This window comes from Talpa europaea (genome assembly GCF_964194135.1).
Source record: "Talpa europaea genome assembly, chromosome: 16".
Taxonomy (NCBI): domain Eukaryota; kingdom Metazoa; phylum Chordata; class Mammalia; order Eulipotyphla; family Talpidae; genus Talpa; species Talpa europaea.
This window is the reverse complement of record NC_140084.1, coordinates 14,426,730-14,446,383: the sequence shown is the minus strand read 5'-3', so window position 1 is coordinate 14,446,383 and position 19,654 is coordinate 14,426,730. Positions and strand designations below refer to the sequence as shown.

Genomic DNA, 19,654 nt, shown 5'->3' with positions numbered 1-19,654 from the left:
AAACATCCAATACTTTTCTTTTCCCTTCTGACTTATTGCACTGAGCATGATCCCTTTCAGCTCCATCCATGTTGCTGCAAGTGGCGTGAGTTTATCTTTTTTATTTCTGAGTAGTATTACGTTGTGTATATATACCACATCTTCTTGATCCAGTCATCTCTTTTGGTGTATTTAGGTTCTTTCCATATCTTAGCTATTGTAAATAGTGCTGTAATAAACATATCTCCTATAATTTAAATGTATATCTATAAGAAAAGTTTAGCCATCCACCATCAAGCATTATTTTTAATGTATCCTCCATGGTTCACGGACCTCACATTGGCAAATGCTGCTGTGTCATATACCTGTTAAGTTGGTACTTAAGGCAGAAGCAAGTAGCTGTTCACTTTGCTAAAAAATTTTGTCTCCTGTTTGCTTTATTCTGGAAAGATTCACTAGCTTACTCATTCAGCAATCAAGTATTTAGTAAGTACATCCTATGCAGTAAATGTCCAATTGGTAATGGGTTTGGTTTACTTTAAAAGTATAAAGGATCTATAGCTATACCTCCCTGCATGCACCCCATCTCATCTAAAAGTATAAAGGAGGTCCCCAAAATTGCTATCATTCCTTTAGGGTCATACATACAACCAGAATTTTGAGGTGACCTTTCTATATCAAACAATGTGCAGAGTTTATTTTTTTTAAAGATTTATTTATACAAGAATCGGGGTACAGGCCAGATGTGCAGGAGGGTGAGAGATCATCAGAGACAGAATGGGGAACAGAACAGGCAGACTGAGGAAATACACTGCTGAGGGGAGCAGCTGGCAAGACAGGAGAGGTCTGCTTTACCATGTGGGATTCTCTGCCGGCTGGCCAGGATTGAACCCGCACTGCAGAGGCTGCAGACAGCTTCACAGTGCAGCGCTCAACCAACTGCGCCACCAGGGAGGCCCTGTGCAGAGTTTAAACGACCACTCTTAAAGTCTACACCTTTATGGGACCACATGACATTTTGCACAGTTCTCAGCCTGATGATCTTCCCTGAGAAGCAGAGCAGAGAGAAGTGGAAATACCAGACTTGAAGAATAAAATGAGGAAAGGAAGAAAGATCAGAATGTCTTAGGGCAGGGAAAGATCATTTGTGATGATGCTGAGGTGACATAGAGAAGCTAGGGTTGTGGGGGCTGGGGGCCTGAATGTGGTATCTTTTTCCCCCACAGCCTAGTTTTAGGTATTAGTCTTAATCCTGTTTATAACTAGAACCATGGCTACAGCTTTGAATATCTTAAATCATTCCCAACAGGCCCTACCTAGGACGGATTTCCAAAACACTGAAATCACCTATTCGTTCTATTGGGCTAAACAGTGCAGCAGATACAGATCCAATGCAGGAAAAGAATGAAGTTTATTTTCAGGTTCTTCATAGTCCTATCATGACTTTCCCTTTCTAACTTTCACTTCTTCACTGCCTATCACCTTGTTCTCTGTGTCTCCTAGAAAGGCAGGTTCCCTACTGGCTAGAAACACCAAAATAATAATAATAATAATAATAATAATAGATACAATAATAATTATTATATTATAGAAATATTATTATATAATAAACTTATTATTATTATTATTATTATTGTTATTGTTCTCAGTGTCCTCCCCAACCAGCAGATGCCCTGTGTCATTATCACCTGGAACGTGTTAGAAATTGAGGTGCTTGGGGCTCCTCTCAGGCCTGAGGAATAAGATACTTGGGGAGGAGGACCTGGTAATCTATATTTTAATGAGGGTTTAATAAGATGATTCTTCTGTGTGGTAAAGGTTGAACACTGCTGAATTAACCTTCCGTTTGCACATACACACACCACCATCTGGCTTTGTCGTTAGACCTGGGCTTACTTCACAGAGCCTTGTGCAGATGACTTAAGCACTCCCAGCTTTTGTGTCCACATCAGAGGAGGATAATGTTAGCTCCTCCCTGGGACCTGTAGGGAGGAATCCCTTGGGTCAGTGGCACCACTCAGTGAAAAACAAGGTTTTCTTCTTGCTGTCTCCCTCCCTCTCAACACCATCAGCACCACATCACTCCTGTTCTTGCAAAGTGGCTTCCTCACCAAAGCATCTGAGGCTGGCGAGTTTTCATCTCCCATGCCTCTTCCCAAACTTTCATTTTCTTTGTCTTTGGTATTTCAAGCCTGGTCTCTGTTGCCTTTTGAAGTGTCCCAGAAAAGGAGTTGTTGATCCAGCTGATGGCTCCACGTGTTAAGAGAGTTCCCTGTCTAGCAAATGGGGAGAACATGGTGATTACACCCTTATTAAATGCTCCCTGACTTAGAAGTGAATGGATGCTGTTGGCCAACATGTCCCAGGCTCTGATCGACACCTCCAGTGGTTATTTTACTAAGTGAGACTTGAGCAGCCTTTGCTGTATGCCTCAGTCACCTGAAAAATTACTGTCACAGAGCAGAAACTCGGTAAACCTTCATTTATAGACACAACAACAGGATTTGAGACGGAATAAAAATGAAGGTACTTGAATTCTAGTGACTATTTGCAGGCATATCACCTCAGAGAGCACTTCCTTTGAAGGACAAGGCATGCCATAGGTAATTGGATGGGCTCATTTTTTCCTTTAAGAGTTTTACATTGGGAACAAGAATGGAAAATGAAGAGGCGCTGCTTGGTGTCTAAATCACTCTGACTTCATAATCTGCTTACTACACTGGGGACTTAGGTCCCAATTCTTTTAATGTCCTTGAATGCTTTTCAAACATTTCCTGCTGTCATGTGTACGAACCTTTGTATACAGGTTTCCCAGCCTAGACATCCATGTGACAAATAGCTAATTATTTCTTATTGTTGGTAAAGATTCCCCAAGGAGGTTAAACATTCCTTTCTCTGGGCTCAATCACCACTTTTGTAAGCTCATGCTACTACCTTTCTTGTACATTCTTGCTCCAGAAGATATCTATATTTCTTGCTCCAGAAGATACTATCTCGAAGTGCCTACCATTTATCTCATATGCCCACAGATACTCAGTGATTAACTGTAGGATTTATTAGGGAAAATTCTTAGCAGCATCCATTTTTTTTTGCATATCAAAAGTGCCATATTCTTTAACATTTTTTTATTCTTTAACATTTTTTATAATAAAAAGATTTATTTATTTATGCATATAAGAACTGTGGTACAGGCCAGAGGCATAGGGAGTAACAGGATTCACCAGGATAGAGTGGGAAACAGAACAGGCAGACTGATTGAAATACACTGCTGAGGAGAGCAGTGGGCAAGTCAGGAGAGGTCTGCTGCACCATGTGGGTAGCTCACTGGCCAGGGATCGAACTCGTGCTGCAGTGGCTGCAAATAACTTCATAGCTGGCGTCTTAACCCCTTGTGCTACCAGGTTTTATGCTACAAAAAAAAAAACCCTCATATTTTTACACTTGAAAACTTCCTTAAGGATTTCAAAGTCTTTATTACAAGTGAACACTTTCCAATTATAAATAATTTTCAGTCATGTGTTGATTTATTAGGAAGTATTTATGAATCCCTACTTTGTACCACATCCTGTTCTAAGGGCTTGGGGGTACATCAGAGAAAAAAAACAACAAAATAACCTACCCTTGTGACCCTTGTGACATTGACTTTCCAATGGGGGAGACAGACAATACACAATAGACATTAAAAATTAGTGATATAGTAAATTGGAAGATCAGAATTGCAGAGCATAGGTAGAATAGAATAAGGGACATTAGGAAACTGATTAGGTCCGTGGCTGATTACATGTGGCAGGAGGGGAAATTAAGGCAGACTTGAAGGAGCTCCAAAAGAGCAGTTCAGAGAGTTGGGGAAATAGAATAAAATGCAGGTTTGGAGAAGTTTGTAGAAAGCTTGGAGTTGCTCCAAATTTGGAGAAAGCTTGAAACATTTGTGGATCAACACGGAAACCAATGCTATCAGAGCAGAGTGAGCAAGTGATACACTCATAGGACATTGGTCAGAAGATGAAATGAGACTTGATCATATGTAGCTTGTTAGGTGATACAAGGACTTTTTACTTTTTCCCAGCGAAATGAGAAGCCATTACATGGTCTTCAGCAGAAAAGTCCTGTGATCTCACTGAGTTGACTTGAAAGACTCTATCTCAGTACTGTCCAATGGAATGCTCTGTAATGATGGAATTCAATATGGCAGCCACTCACCATATAGAACCTATATAAGTAGCTACTTACCATATATGATGACCATTGAGAACTCGAAGTATGAATGAAATTTTAATTTAAATTCACACTGAAATACCACATGTTCTGGTGGCTACTGTATTGGACAGTCCAATATCTACCATTTTAGTTACCATGCTAAGGATAAACTAGCTAAGGATGGACAAGGTGGAAGTGGAGTGCTTGTAAAGAGGATATAATAGTAATCCATGAATGAAGTGGAACAAAATGGTAGCAATGCAAGTGGCAATGACTGTTCAGATTCTGTAAATATTTTGAAGATAGAACCAATGCAGTTTCCTGATCTAGTGGAAGATTTCTGCATGGAACGTGGGACAAAGAAAGAATCTCAATGATGACTATAAGATATTTGGCTTCAGTAACCGCAAGTATCAGGGTATTATAAAGTGACCTGGAGAAGACTGAACATGGAACAGGTTTGGTGGACAGAAGATAAAGAACTTGGTTTGGGGTGTTTAGTTTGGGGATGCTTTATAAAATTATTTGCAAGTACCATTAACATAACCAGCAGGGGCCTCCCCTGGTGGCGCAGATGGTTGAACGCAGCACTGTGAAGCTGTCTGCAGCCTCTGCAGCACCGGTTCAATCCTGGTTGGCGGGTGAGGGTCCCACATGGCGCAGCAGATCTCTCCTGTCTCCCCCGCTGCTCCCCTCAGCAGTGTATTTCATCAGTCTGCCTGTTCTGTTCCCCGCTTTGTCTCTGGTGAATCCTCTCATCCTCCCATGCATCCGGCCTGTACCCCGGGGTCCTGTATAAATAAATAAATAAATAAATAAATCTTTTAAAAAAATTACCAGCATGTCAGGTTTCACTTGGCGCCAGGCATCCATCCTTAAGAACACAAGTGGAGATCGTGGGCAACGAGTGACAACAAAATAACATACATCATGCAGACTCTTCCTTTAAAAATCACATCCAGGCAACATGAGACCCTGGAGTCTCTGTGGTTATTTTTTTCTCCCTTAAATTATGACCCAACACTAGGGAATTATAGATAAGGAAAAGTTACTTGAATATGCCAGGGAGGAAAAAAAAGGAAGAATGAGCAAAAAAATGCAAACTCCCATTTTTTGTTTACTTTGAAAAGGAGCTTTCTCAGAGGACTTTCATGGTCATCAAAGCATGTAGTTGGCTATAATTACGTTTGACTTCTGTACTTCACCACAAAAGAAATAACATGTTCATATAGCCTGTCTTATTTCACTCTGAAATCCCTGTGTTTTTGTGTTTTGCTTGATTTTCCTGGTCCTCTCCAGCTCCCTTTCCTTGGCCTTGTAGCTTGGCATTGATGGTGGAATCTAGGGGTCTTTTGCTTTGGTCCAGCCCTACGGTCACTGTATTGGCCACCACATAGGCTATCGATGTGGCTTATGGCTTTGCCCTGGCTGTAAGATGGAAAACAATTTAATTTTGAAAGCCTATCTATCAGTGGCTTTAATTGTGTCAGTGGTTACCTCTCATCCCTCCACTTTGATGTAGAATGTTCTTTTTCCATATTAAACTGTTCCCCTTGGACCCAGGGGCAGATAATACAGGAAGAGATCATGAACCCAATTCACTGGAAAGCCACACCATGCTTTCTACCAATGTCAGGGGCAGGCCTGTTTCCATGGAGAACATTTATACATTGGGTCTTCTGAGCTGTTTGGAGATGTGTGGCCCCTGTCAGGTACTGCTGCTGCTGCTGGTGTTTCCCAAGAAGATGTCATGACCATCCTTCCATTTCTTTTGGTGGGGGAAGAATTTTAAGGTCTACAAGACCAGACTCACTGCCTATATCACTGATTTCCCTGTTTATTTTTTTTTCAGTCCTGTGGAAACTTTTCATGTGTGAAATATTTCTAAGCATGAGCTTGCCATAATTTTTAGCCATGAAATCTATATTAGCAGGAACACTTGGGGGAATTGGGTGCCTGGTTAATTGAATTCTCAGGGTTACAACAGGTAACCACAAAAATCATTTTGTTTCCTCCCTGGTTGTTAATATTTTCCCCAGAATCTATGTTCCCTATTTCTACCTCAGTCAGTAGAATGTGGCAAACAAAACGGGGCCTCTTTGGCAGCTCATAACTTAGTTATTCTTTCAATGATGTGATTCTGAACAGCAAATTCAGCTGTTTGACCTGGAAGGAAACTATATCGGTCCCTTTATTCTACAGATAGGCAATGGAAGCCTGAAAGTATAGAGTTTTCCAGCATTTTTCAGTGGCAAATCCAGTTCTAGAGTAGCAGTCATGAACTTGGACTCTGGAATCAGGCCAGCTTGAGTTTTTGCCTCTGCCACTTAACCACCTGTGTGTTCATAGCTTTGAAAGTGACAGTGGCATGCTCAGTTACCTCATCTAAATGAACTTATATGCAAAAAATCAGCTGGTCCTCAAATAATGACCTTTTTATTCAACATTCAGAGTTATAACATTGATGAGGGAAAAATATCCAGCCAATGTTGAACAAAACCTCATTATTCATATATATGGTTTTGTTGTACATCATTTTGATAAAAATGTTGACTTCCAAGAACCTACTGACAAAGTCAGTAACTGTAATTGAGTGTCTACCACTAAAGGATGTTGGTCACGGTATAAATTTTGCAAGGCTGTTGTAATATATTTCCATAAACTTAGTGACTTAAAACAACACAAACTTATTTTCATACACTTCTAGAGGTAGACGTCTGAAATAAGGCCAACTAGATTACAATCAAGGTGAGGTTGTGTTCCTTTGAGAGGCTCTAGAAGAGAAACAATTTTGTTAACTTCTCCAGCTACCAGAAGCTTCTGGCATTCCTTCCTCCATCTTCAAAACCAGCAACTTCCTTCTAATTCCTCAACCTGCTGCCCATCTCTCTGATTATTTTCTGTCTTCCTCTTCCCCATTAATGACCCTCGGGATTACCTGGTGGCACATCTGGGAAACTTAACATAGTCTTCTCATCTCAAGGTCAACCGATTAGCCACCTTAATGCCATCTGCAACTTTAGTTCTACTTTGCTTTATAACTTAACATATATACATGCTCCAGAGATGAAGCAAGCTCATTTTTTTTGGGGGGGGGCATTGACTGCAGTCAATTATTTCATAGTTCTAGTGTGAGAATCATCAGAATGCTTGAAAGTTACTATATGGATGAAGAAGGTAATAGGCAGATCATGCACACCATTTAACCTTGGGAATAACCTTAAGAGGCAAGTGATGATTTTACTACTCTTTGTCTGGTGAGGAAATTGCAGCTTCTGAGGCTACTGTCACGTGTCCATCGGGCATGCAACCTGGAATGCCAGGGCCAGGATTTGAAGAAGATGTGCTTTATTGTAGTCTTAGCCTACTCTGCTTCACTGGATGATGCTGCCAGGTCTTTTAGTTTCAAATCCAGTGTTCTCTGAATTCACAGTTACCTCCCAGTCATCACTAACCACACAGACTATGACCGTAGTGTAGAAACTGCCTGCTCATGCTTTCCTAGCACTTACCATGGGGCATCTGGCTGCTACCAACTTCAGTGACCTCCACTTCCCAGATCACTTGTCTCACGTCAGACTACTCAAAATACAAAATTGTATGTCAAACCTATGATACGCCTCCATTGATCATCACCCTTACCAGTCCCTTCTTTCCTTTCAGGACATTTGCAAATCACTTTGGTGCCACCGAGTGGGCCACAGGTGTGAGACCAAGTTTATGCCGGCAGCAGAAGGGACCGTCTGTGGCTTGAGTATGGTAAACTGCATACTTGTTAGTTTTTAGTTCTCCTAACTTGATAAGGCCAAGAACCCAGACTTTTTCTTCCATAAACTTAGAATGGAATGCCTCAGTTGCATATATTTTCTGACTTCTCTTTAACTAGTAGTATCTAGCAGCTACTAGAAACACCCAATGCTGATTATTACTCAGCTGGCTCAAATTGCTTAAGATCTTTTTTTTCTTTCTGTCCTTTGTTTTCCTGTTATAGATAGAAGCTTGGGTCAAAAATATTTCTATTTCAATGGGCTGGTAGCTGTCCTTAGAAACCATTTGCCTTTTTCACAGCAGACCTCTCCTGTCTCACCTGCTGCTCCCCTTAGTAGTGTATTTCAATAAATCTGCCTGTTCTGCTCCACACTCTGTCTCTGGTGAATCCTCTTACCCCCTGCACCTCTGGCCTGTACCCAAGTTCTTCTATGCAAAAACAAAAAAAAATTGCTTTTTAAATTCAATTCAGTATAATAAAGCCACTTGGGACAGATTCCCATTCAGAGAAAAAAAGAGATTGGCCCTCCACACCAAGACTTCTTCTCCTTACCTTACATGATCCATCACTGGCATGCCCATCTGGGTTGCATGAGGAAGTCTGTTTGCTAGCAAGCATCTTCTGAGAGCCATTTCCAGAATGGAAGTTTCTGGGAAGTTCTGTGTGTTGAATGAAGAGCTCTGAAGCATTAGTTCCCATTTTTCTTCTCCTTTCCCAGTAGTGCAGCTGAGGTACCAGTAAATGATACAGACTTGGGGCATTTCTTTGAAGGACTGATAGAGGAGCCATGAATGATGAGAAGACCTAAGAGGATATGGGTTTTTTGATCTCTGCCATTGACTCTCTCAGGGTAGCATAAAGCTGTCTGGAAGAATTGGTCATTAAAAGTGAATTCTGTTCCTCAATAACTGATTTATTAGCTAGATATTAGGGCCAGGAGGTTCTGCGGATACAAACAAAAATAAACTTCAGTTTTCCCTCTTTTAGAATTCACAGTCCAGTGGGGGAAAATTGTGAGGAAGCAGTAACTCTCTTTAAGGATGGAGTTGCTATTTATTAAGGCTCCAATCTAATCCTGCTTGGGATTAGGTATGCATTAGAATAAACTCCAGTGAGTGGGTATATCAAGATGGATATTGGAATTGAGATTAAAGTTGAGAGAGAAAGACTTTCAATAAAAGCAAAGATACAGGTGCAATAACAAATGAGTGTTCAGAGAATACTTTCTGGTATTAAGGCGTTAACTCAGTATCTCTTAAAAGATTAATCCTTAGAAGGAGGGGGAAAAGACTCATCATTCTTAACTCTTTCTTAAAGAAAAACATTCTTTAAATGGGGTTATTAGGTGCAATTTTTAACCAGATGTTTGGGTCTTAGGATGCCCCTGAATGCACATTGCAAATGTGCATAAGAGTATTGTAGTACAGTGATAAAATTAATCAAGTCAGTGAAAATAGAAACGCATTTGAAGTCTTTCATAGTTGCAAAGCATCAAAATTTAGAACTTACAACTAAGTTACTGGACACTTTTTTCTTTAAGAAAGCAACAATGTAAGGGCCTCCCCTTTGGCGTAGCGGGTTGAGCGCAGCACTGTGAAGCTGTCTGCAGCCTCTACAGCCTGGGTTCGATTCCCGGCCGGCCAAGGAGATACCCACATGGCACTGCAGACCTCTCCTGTCTTGCCCACTGCTCCCCTCAGCAGTGTTTTCAGTCTGTCTGCCTGTTCTCCCCACTCTGTCTCTGGTGAATTCTCTGGCCTGTACCCCAATTCTTGTATAAATAAATCTTTAAAAAAAAAAAAAAGAAAAAAGAAAGCAACAATGTAAGAGAAAACATTAGAAAGAATTAATAGCATAAATAAGGAAAATAAGTGATTAATACTATAGGGCTGAATTTATTACATAAATACACCTGGGATCTAATTCCATGGGAACTAAAATGAATTAGATTTCAGTTAATCTGAGACAGATCAAACCAGAAGTTAGAAAATCGATGCTCTCGTACCATTCCCTCCACCTCTCAGTTTTAAAACACCATTAGAAAGCATGGTGATAAGTCCCGCCTATCATTACTCCAGTATAGTTATCACTGCATTCATATTTTGGATTAACCAAGACTTCCTTCCCTGGTGGATGGGATTGGCTGTCACCAGTGTTGTCAGGGCCTCACCTTACTAGTGTTTTACTTGAGGTCTCTTGCAGAGTAGTAAATGCTCCATGTTTTGCTCGTTTGGACTGGATGCTTCCCCATCTTTTTCAAATTGCTGGTCCTTCCATAATAGTCGAACCACAAATACGCAATGTGATTTTCATTTGAAATCCCTGTGCTTTTATCACACCCTGGCCATTAATTACAAGCAGCAATAGAAATATGTATGTGTGCATGGTTTTATCAGTCTACACATACATATTTTTTTAATTTTAATTTTTTTATTTGCTTTTATCACACCCTGGCCATTAATTACAAGCAGCAATAGAAATATGTATACATATTACAAATATGTATACATATTTCTATATATACATGTATACATATTTCTATGTATACATATTTCTATATATACATGTATACATATTTCTATGTATACATATTTCTACATATTACAAATATGTGTACATATTTCTATTGCTGCTTGTAATTAATGGCCAGGGTGTGATAAAAGCAAATAAAAAATTAAAATTAAAAAAAAAAGAAATATGTATGTGTAGACTGATAAAACCATGCACATGAGTTGTGTATATAGAACTTTATACAGATGTGTGCACTGTGCATGTCTGTGCGTATGTTCTATTTAGTCTTCCTTTCTGTGCTAATTGAGAAAACCAGAGGAGATGATCTGTCATCCATCTACCCAAGCCTACAACGATAACAGGAATAAAAGAAAGTCAGTTTAGCTGAAGGGTTGGAACATGTGTAAGAACCACATCTGTGACAAAGAAATTAGACTCAAGTGAAGCTACATTGGTAGGTGCTTTGTCTACAAGTTGAGAAGTATTTGAGGAGCTTTGGCTATTGAGTTTATTTAAATCTAGCCTCAGCTGTAGTTGTAGATATTCAAGCAACTCTTTGACTCTAGGCAAGTGAGTATTTCTTTGCTAAGTTTCTCTCACCCAGAAAATCATTATTAACCATTAACTATAATCCTGGCAAGGATTTTATTAGCTGCTATACGTGAAGCTCCCCTTCTCAGCCTGTCCCCTACCTGCACCGATTTTGGCACATAGAAGCAACTTTTCATAAACTGTAACTACTGTTGCTGCTACTGTTGTTGATGCTGGCTATTGCTCTTGTTGTCTGTTGTTGCTGGCTATTTTCATTGTTGTTGGCTTTTCTTTTTGTTGTCTATTTTTATTGTTGTTGCCTATTCTTGTTGGCTATTGTTCTTGTTGGCTATTGTTCTTGTTGTTGGCTGTTGTTCTAGCTGCTGGCTGTTGCTGTTATTGTCACTTTGTCTCCACCACTGAGCTAAGGGCAAAAGAGTCCCAGAGATTTCCTGGTCCCAAAGATCCAGATTCATGCTTAGGGTAGACAGAATCCACAAATGACTGATTGCCTTCCTCTTAAAAGTTCTCGACAAGGTTATATGATTTCGTGCAAGCTCTGAAATGGCAATTAATTCTGGGAAAAGAAAAATCAGAAACAGAAGAATTAATCAGCACATGGCAAGAACTTGAAGAAAGGAAGCAATATCTTGACCTAGACAAAGCACACTAGCCTCATAATAAACAGCTACGAAGCCAAATGCATCACCAAGTGGCTTCACTTGAAGCCAAGTGAAGATCTGAAAGTCAGACAACCTCCCCATAATTCTTTAACCAAACCCTAATTCCTCGGCTGAGCCTGGCACAGTCCAAACCCAAAGTCTTTGGATCTAATTGCAGAGGCTTTTAGGAAAGTGTGCTAAGTCATGCAGAACTTGCTCATAATAAAAGCACCACAGAGGAAAAAATAACCACCACCAAAGGCTCATGCAGCCCCAAGGACAGAGATGACCAGGGAAGCCTGGAATGTTTTCCAATGGAGAAGTAGCACAGAGCAGTTAGCACAGCAAACACCTCTGCCCAAGCTTGAGCCAGTCATTGGCACATGAGAGACCAGAGCTGATTCAGGCAAGACACTCAGCTCAGCATCAGACCTAGGGGCACATACACAAGAAAAAGAAAAATAAGGCAAAGGGCGAACTCTGAGAGCACAATTTGCTTAGACTGAAAGTTACTCAGTTTCATGAGAAATGCTTTGGAATAAATGTGCATGGTTTGGAATAAATGTGCATCTTTATATCTCTTTTTAAGATGAGATCATTATTCAGATCAGTAAATTCCGTGATCAAAAAACACTCATTCTCCAAATTGTCCTTTAAGCAGGGCTGTTTCTGAGCAACAGGGGAAGTCTCTGGTGTGGTGTCTGTGCTGACTCCGGGTGCTCTTGGGGTGCCTGAGTATCTGATGCTCTGCCTGTGGGTGACAGATTTGAGATGTCAGTCTCAGAAATTGCACATGGTCAACGCGGAACTTGATGTTTATAAATGCAGGCAGCAAAAGAATTCTCCCACCAGTCCTTTGGGTCCTTTGTTTTCCCCTTTGCCTGCAGACTGGTTTTTCTTGTTCACAGGTAGGTGTTTGCCTCTCCTTCAGCTTTCCCAAGGTGGCCTCTGACAGGAAATGTGTTGCATGTTCTTTTCACAGTGGTGTCGGCAAGGCCAGTGTGTGAAGCTTGGGGAGCATGGGCCCCGGCCCATCCATGGCCAGTGGTCCCCCTGGTCGAAGTGGTCAGAATGTTCCCGAACTTGTGGTGGAGGAGTCAAGTATCAGGAGAGACACTGCAATAACCCCAAGTAAGGCTCCTGCCCACAGTTGGTGCTTATAAGATATTAACCTTCAGCAGATAACATGCTGGGTTGGGTTTGCCTTTTGTCTTTTTGTTCTGCTGCTGCCCTGTTTAGGGTGGCCTGTCATCCCTGCAGCGAATAGTAATCACTAGGGTTTTCCTGTGTGCAGCTAAGAGCTGCTGCTCTGGAAAAGGTATGGTGGACAGAAACCAAAACCTGTGAAGGAGTGATTCTCAGTGTGGCTGCGATAGTCGAGGGATGGAGCAATAGCTGGAACCATTTTCTGAATCTAAATTGGAGCCCACATCATCCCGCAACCTCATGCCTGGTGTTGTAGAACTGAGAAGCTTGGCTGGTGGGACACGTGTGTCTGTAGAGCTGATGAACTGCAGACAATGTGCTGATGTTTGCCTCCCAGGAATGCACATCAGCACGTGCTGACAGATCTGCCTGATTTTCCAGGAGAAAACAGAAATCCAAAAAAAAGCCATGTGGAAAAGTTCCCAATTTTTGGAAATACTGACAACAATTCAACCTCCTTTCAAAGCAAAATGAAATGAAACACAGTTCAGTCAAACCATCAATGGCTTGAAATTGCACCGTGTTCATTGTCAGTCACCCCCTGGTCCTGGTCATCCTGGGAGACTGAATGCTGATACTTTCATCTGCTTTAATTCCCACTTAAGAAGCACCTGAGAGATGTACTTCTTGATTGACATAGTGATGTAGAAACACTCAGGTTTTAGAGATGGGAATAGGACTCCAAATCTTTGGTCTGCTACTGACTAACTTTGACTTAGGTTTGTGTGTAAAAATGGAGAAAATAACGCACAGCCCCAAAGATTTGGGAGGATTAGGAATTGAATCTGTACACTAGGTAAGTACACAAGAAGCATCCAATGGGCCTTGAGCAGAAGGTACTGGGACCCATGTGGTTTTCATCATCTTTATCCAATACTCACCGGGATCACAGGGTAACAGAGGGTCAACCCTCAGAAGGAGCAGGGAGAGGCCTTGCTAATGAGATTGGACTTTGGAGAATGCTGAGGAAGCAGTGATTAGACCTGGGGAAGCAGTAGATTGAGTTTTTCAACACCATTTCAGTGTTGGCATAGCCTAAACATGAAGAATACAGACTCTTAATCCCAAAACAACCTGGATTTGCCTCCTGGCCTGTCTTTTCTCTCCCTGCTCTAGATTCCTCATACGTTAAAAATGGGATAATGACACTCCCTCCCTCAACTGGAGTCACTATGTGTAAAGTGCTTTAAAAAAAGTGCCTGGCACATCGTGAGCATTGCATAAATGTTTGGTAAAACGAGAATTACAACAAATAATGAAATGAGCAAAAAGAAATTTTAAGAGAAAACTGGTATTTTATCTGAGTCAGCAGTCTGAGATGGATAAACAATCTAATTTGTTCCAAAATATAGGGGAAGTGTTGGGATAGCCTCTGACCATGGTTTGTTACACCCTTTTTTGGGATATCTCGGACTAATTCAGGATTTCTCAACTTTGACACTGCCGAGTTTTTAGGCTAGAGGATTTTTTGTGGTGGGGGATTGTCCTGTCCCTGGCAAGATGGGTGATAGCACTCACTGGATACCAGTAGATGACTCCCTCTCCCCCCAACCTCCAGGCTGTGACCCTCATTCCAGACGTTGCCACAGGTGTCCTGTAGGGGAGCAGTAATGAGACCCAGTCACTAGGTATGATGATAGGAGGCTTGTGATGCCTTTACAACCTGTACTGGATTATTAAAAACACCCTCCTCACACTTTGAGAGTAACCCATGTCTTGGATAGAATCATTAGAATGATTATATTAGTTTTCATTTTTGCAGCATATTTCATGGCTCTGGTTATCATACATCACAACATTTTACAATCTCGATATTTTCCCAAGAAACAAAGAGATTACCTAATTTAATAACTCTGCTGGTAAAGTGCATGAATGACACCCCTGAGATTTAAATTAAAATCTCTCTCATATCTTCAGGGTTGAGCACTCTCATTATAATAGAGCACTGTTCATGGAAATACCATACTGTAATTTTAGAGATGCCTAATAAAAGAATTAATCACTAAGGTAGTTCCAGTTGGTACGGTTTTCTCATTTTAAACAAGATTAAGGTTAATCAGGATAGTGTTTACTTTAATTATGTATGAAGTCAGAGATAAAACAAGTAAATGATCAACTATCCCAAGACGATTGAATTAGTTGTTCTCTGTTCTGATTTTACATTGTTGTAGGAAACACTGGCTTTTTCCTTCCTATTTCAAGTTCCTGATTTCTTTCTTCAGTTTAAGCATTTGGTCTGTTCTCATCACTCAGCCTAACTCTTTGCATTTTGTTTCATGTGAAAAGCAGTGTGAGCTTTTTATTTCCCATCGTGATGGCTTTCCCAGAACATATTTTGTTTCATCAAAACCGAATTATTCCTGGCTGATTCTTGGATTTGTACTGTCTTTCAGTTTCAAAAGAGTTTAAAGGTTATCTGATTCTGGGTTTCTGAAAGGCACATACAGACCTTCTTTTTTTCCCACGTCTTAGGCAGACATTTTTAATTGGCTGAAGTCCGATTTTCTATGAAGGCCTGCTCTGCTCAGGAACCTTCTCAGAAACACTTCTGCAGGCGTCAGCTCCCAGTCAGGTTAGAAGAGATACATGGGCTGCAGTGTGTAACCTTCTCTGTGTCCTCTGCGAGTGCACATCCAGGAGGGCAGGAGGGCCATTCAGAGCAGCAGCCCATGCGCAGGTCACAACCTGGCAGTGGCACAGCCTGACCAAGAGCCCTTTGATAATTTTTCTGGCTCCCTAATATTCTATTACTAGTCTGTGGAACAGCTTGCTGAAATGCCTATAAACTCTACTCAAGAAAATGAATAGTGTCATTAAAATGCTAAAATTCAATATTAAAATATTGAAATGAAAATTAAAGGGACCAAGCCATTCTAAAATGCCCTTAAAAGAACTCTCCTGAAAAAAGAATGCCATAAAACTAGTCTCATAACACCAGAATAATAATTGAATCATATCTCTGGCCCATTTTCCACCCAGTAATTTCCAGGCTCTGCTGATTATCAGTATCACCAAATGTCTTTAAAGAAACACTGATTTCTGGATCTTCCCCCTTGCATGATCTTATTGAGAAAGTCTGTGAAGAGGCCAGGGATTTTTACATATTTTTGTCATACATATGTTTTATATTTTTGTACTTATACATATAATATATGCATATATATTATTGTGTATTATATACACATACCTATATATTGTTATATATAGGTTATAATATATATTTATGTCATTATATATTACATATTTATTTTATGTCATACATTATGTATTTATATATTATATAGATATCATGTATGTATTAAATATATTTATAGTGTGTATATATATGTGTATGTTATATGTGTTTATGCTATATATTACATGTTGAATATCTGTATGTTATATATTATGTATATTATATATAAGATATGCATTCTACATGCATTATATTATATATTTATATGCATTGTACACATTATATATTTTATTTTACATATATTTATATATATAAAATAGCCTGAGTCTCTGAACTATTAGCCAGCCAGCCAGCCAACATTTTAAGATTGGTAGTCAGGACCTAATAAATTACTCAGAAGCAAATATGGGTATATTTTATAGTAGCCTAATATAAAGACAAAATCTTCTGCCTAGGCATTTCTTCTGGCTATATTTTATTTTTGCTTTTATACCAAGGGGCATCATGGTAAAATTTTCTGTTAATTTATGTTAATAGTCATTTTCAAAGATACAGAAAAATGTTAACCTGGAAGATTTGGTGGTAAAGTCTAAATTCTTACCACTCATGAAAAATAGAACACCTTTTAAAACAGAATTTATTTGTGCTAACTCTGCCCTAGACTCTGCCCTCAATTCTTTTCTCACATCGCAATCATCAGAACTGTTCACATTTTACAGAGTGGGAGGTTAAATAAAATTGCTTGAAGATAAACTGGGAAGAGGCAAAGGAGATTTAAAGCCAGATGTTCTCCATTTTTTGGAAGCCAGCTCCCTAGCCTTGGTAACTTCCTTTTCCTCCTCCTTGCCTGGCTCAGGCAGATTTAGCCAAGGTAGAATAGAAGTATCCTAGAAATCCAAAGGTAAGAGCTCAGCTCTGTGTCTTTCTAATTGTGATCTTTATAGAGCAAGCTTTGCATGCTTGCCCAGGCATTGCTCACGTCTCTATCAAATGAGCAATGGCTGTGTGAGTTTTGAGGTCATTTCCATGTCATAATGTCTGAGTTGAAAAAGTGACACATGTGGTTTTCTCTCGTTTTATTGAATTTGAACAGTCTAAATGAGAATTATTTGTAAAATCTCTGACAGAAATTCTCACTGAGAAAATTTTCAATATACCTTGTAAAGACAACCAGGAATAGTAAGGATCTCAGATGACACTTGAAAGTTTTTTCTGAATGCTTTTTAGAACATGATTTAAGAAGTCTTCAGGGGTTTGAGCTCGCACAATGTCTGCTGAATGTTTAAGTAGTTGCTCCAAAATGTTTTGAAATAGCATAAAAATCTCAATCTGGCAGTGTGACATTTCCCGTTTCTGTTGAATCCATTTTAGTATGCAGTTATAGGAGGATTTGATAAAAAATGCTGAAGCAAATCCGGGGGTGTTTTATAGCATTCTTGTGCTTCCTAAAGAGACAAGGCATTTTAATCACATGAATTTATTAACCTGGAGCCTCCTTTCATGTTATGTGTTTGCATTGAGCTTTTGTACAAGACGATCCATCATTGGGTTTTAGACTATGGAGAAAACTACAAAAATGTGTGAATGAAAAGAGGGAATTGCTTTGTGCCTGGAGTAAGCTGGATAAGACATTATTGGTGTTAGAATGATTATTATCAAAAAGACAAGAAGCAACAAGTATTGGAGAGATTGTAGAGTAAAGCAAACTCATGCACTATTGATGGGCATGTAGACTGGTACAGCCACTGTGAGAAACAATTTAGAAGAGTAATACCATATGATGTAACTATTCCATTTCTAGGCATTAAGATGAAGAAAGCAAAAATACACTCCAAAAAGGTATATGCATCTCCATGTTCATTGCAGCATTATTTACAAATTTACATGAAAACATCCTTAGTGCCCACTGATGAATAAATAAAGAAGATGTGGTATATCCATACTGTGGAATACTACTGAGTTATGAAAAAAGATATGCTGCCATTTGCAACAACACAGATGTACCCTGAGGGGATTATGCTAAAGTGAAACAAGTCAGATTGAGAAAGACAAACAATGTATGATTTCACTCATGTTGATGAAGAAATAAAGCAAGTAAACAAACAAAACAGAAGTATATTAACATATAGAGAAGATATCAAAGGGGACAAGGGCTGGGGGTTGGGTAAAATGGGGAAACAGTATGGTTGTCGATGGAAAAGTAAACTTTTGGGGTGATCATAATGTAGTGTATACAGAAGTAGAATCATAATGTTGTACATCTCAGAATTTTACAATGTTACAAGCCCATGTTGTGTCGATAAAGTTTATTTACAATTTTTTTAATTTATATGTTTCACATTTGTATTTTTAGAAAACACTAAAACAATGTTGGTCATTTTCGGTGTGATTTGTGCTCCTTTTTTCTCTATTTTGCTTTGTGATTTTTGTAGTCTACCTTCAAAATCTTAAAGAGCCTGCCATTAGATTGAATTCTTTTTATTGCAAGGGGATTCCCTCCTCTGGAAATCTTTGTCCTATTGTGTTTGACAGGAATAGAGTAGGCCACCTACAAAGTTAAGAAATTATTATTCAGATGAAAACAGGACTGTTTTTCCTCAGAGTTTAGAATCAATCAGATTAAGACATACCAGAGTCTGACAATAATCCAAATACCAGCTCAATAACTGATGAGGCTGGACTGGAGGATGGGGCACATGGGCTTTCTACTCTTTCTCCTCAGTGTCCTGACCTTCTGCATAGTAGCACATGCATGACAAACTATAGGAAGATGGTGAGAGTGTCTGCAGAAAGAAGAGAAGCTTGAGAGTAGGTTGGTCTGCAAGTGAAGAGCTTTGATGCCAATACCAGGGCATATGTGCTTGTGTGTATAGCACACAAATACACGTCCTAGATGAATAAGAACGTGTAAGTGTATTTATAGATTTATTTGCACTGTGACAATGAGGGTCAAGAATATGCTTTCACCAGTTTTATGGAAATGGTAAGAATGTAAAAATTGGATCACAGAAGGAAAATAAGGTTGCTCTAACAGACCAATTCCAATTAATGAACAATGATAGTGACTACCTAAGGGCTGTGTTGAAAAAGATGTTGAGGGCATGTTGGGTTCTGCAAAAAACAAAAATAAGAAAAGAAAAAACGTCCCTGATTGATTAGGTATGCCTGCCAGGGAAACAATAAGAGACATTGTGAGGCATATGTGACATATATTTGTTCTTATAATAAACCGTAAATGCTGTGAGTGACAGTACTCATCCATTTTGTCATTCCATGTACTCACACCTGTGGCTAAGAATGAGTCCTTTCATGACTAGCATTGAAGTTCTTTCATTTTGTCTTCAGGCCTCAGTATGGTGGGAAATTCTGTCCAGGATCCGGCCGTGTATATCAGCTTTGCAACATTAACCCTTGTCATGAAAATAGCTTGGATTTTCGAGCCCAGCAGTGTGCAGAATATAATGGCAAACCCTTCCGAGGATGGTTCTACCAGTGGAAACCCTATACAAAAGTGGAAGGTAAGGTGAATTATGGGAATCTCAAGCTCTCTATGTGGGCAATAATGTGAATGAACAACACAGAAAAGATTATTGCCCATGTACAAGATTTTCAGTGTTTACCTTT

The 19,654-nt window shown here is 39.6% G+C and overlaps 1 protein-coding gene across 3 annotated transcripts in view; it reads left to right on the top strand.

The window, feature by feature from the left end:
* The window catches only part of ADAMTS18 (ADAM metallopeptidase with thrombospondin type 1 motif 18), a gene marked incomplete at both ends in the record, with an annotated part of 145,892 nt that overhangs the window by 87,290 nt on the left and 38,948 nt on the right, over nucleotides 1-19,654 (top strand). For all 3 annotated transcript variants that reach the window (XM_084257233.1, XM_084257232.1, XM_084257234.1), the window contains 3 exons: nucleotides 7,840-7,935; nucleotides 12,632-12,780; nucleotides 19,376-19,548. In XM_084257233.1, the coding sequence (XP_084113359.1) occupies nucleotides 7,840-7,935; nucleotides 12,632-12,780; nucleotides 19,376-19,548 (418 nt within the window). The remainder of the gene's footprint in view (nucleotides 1-7,839; nucleotides 7,936-12,631; nucleotides 12,781-19,375; nucleotides 19,549-19,654) is intronic.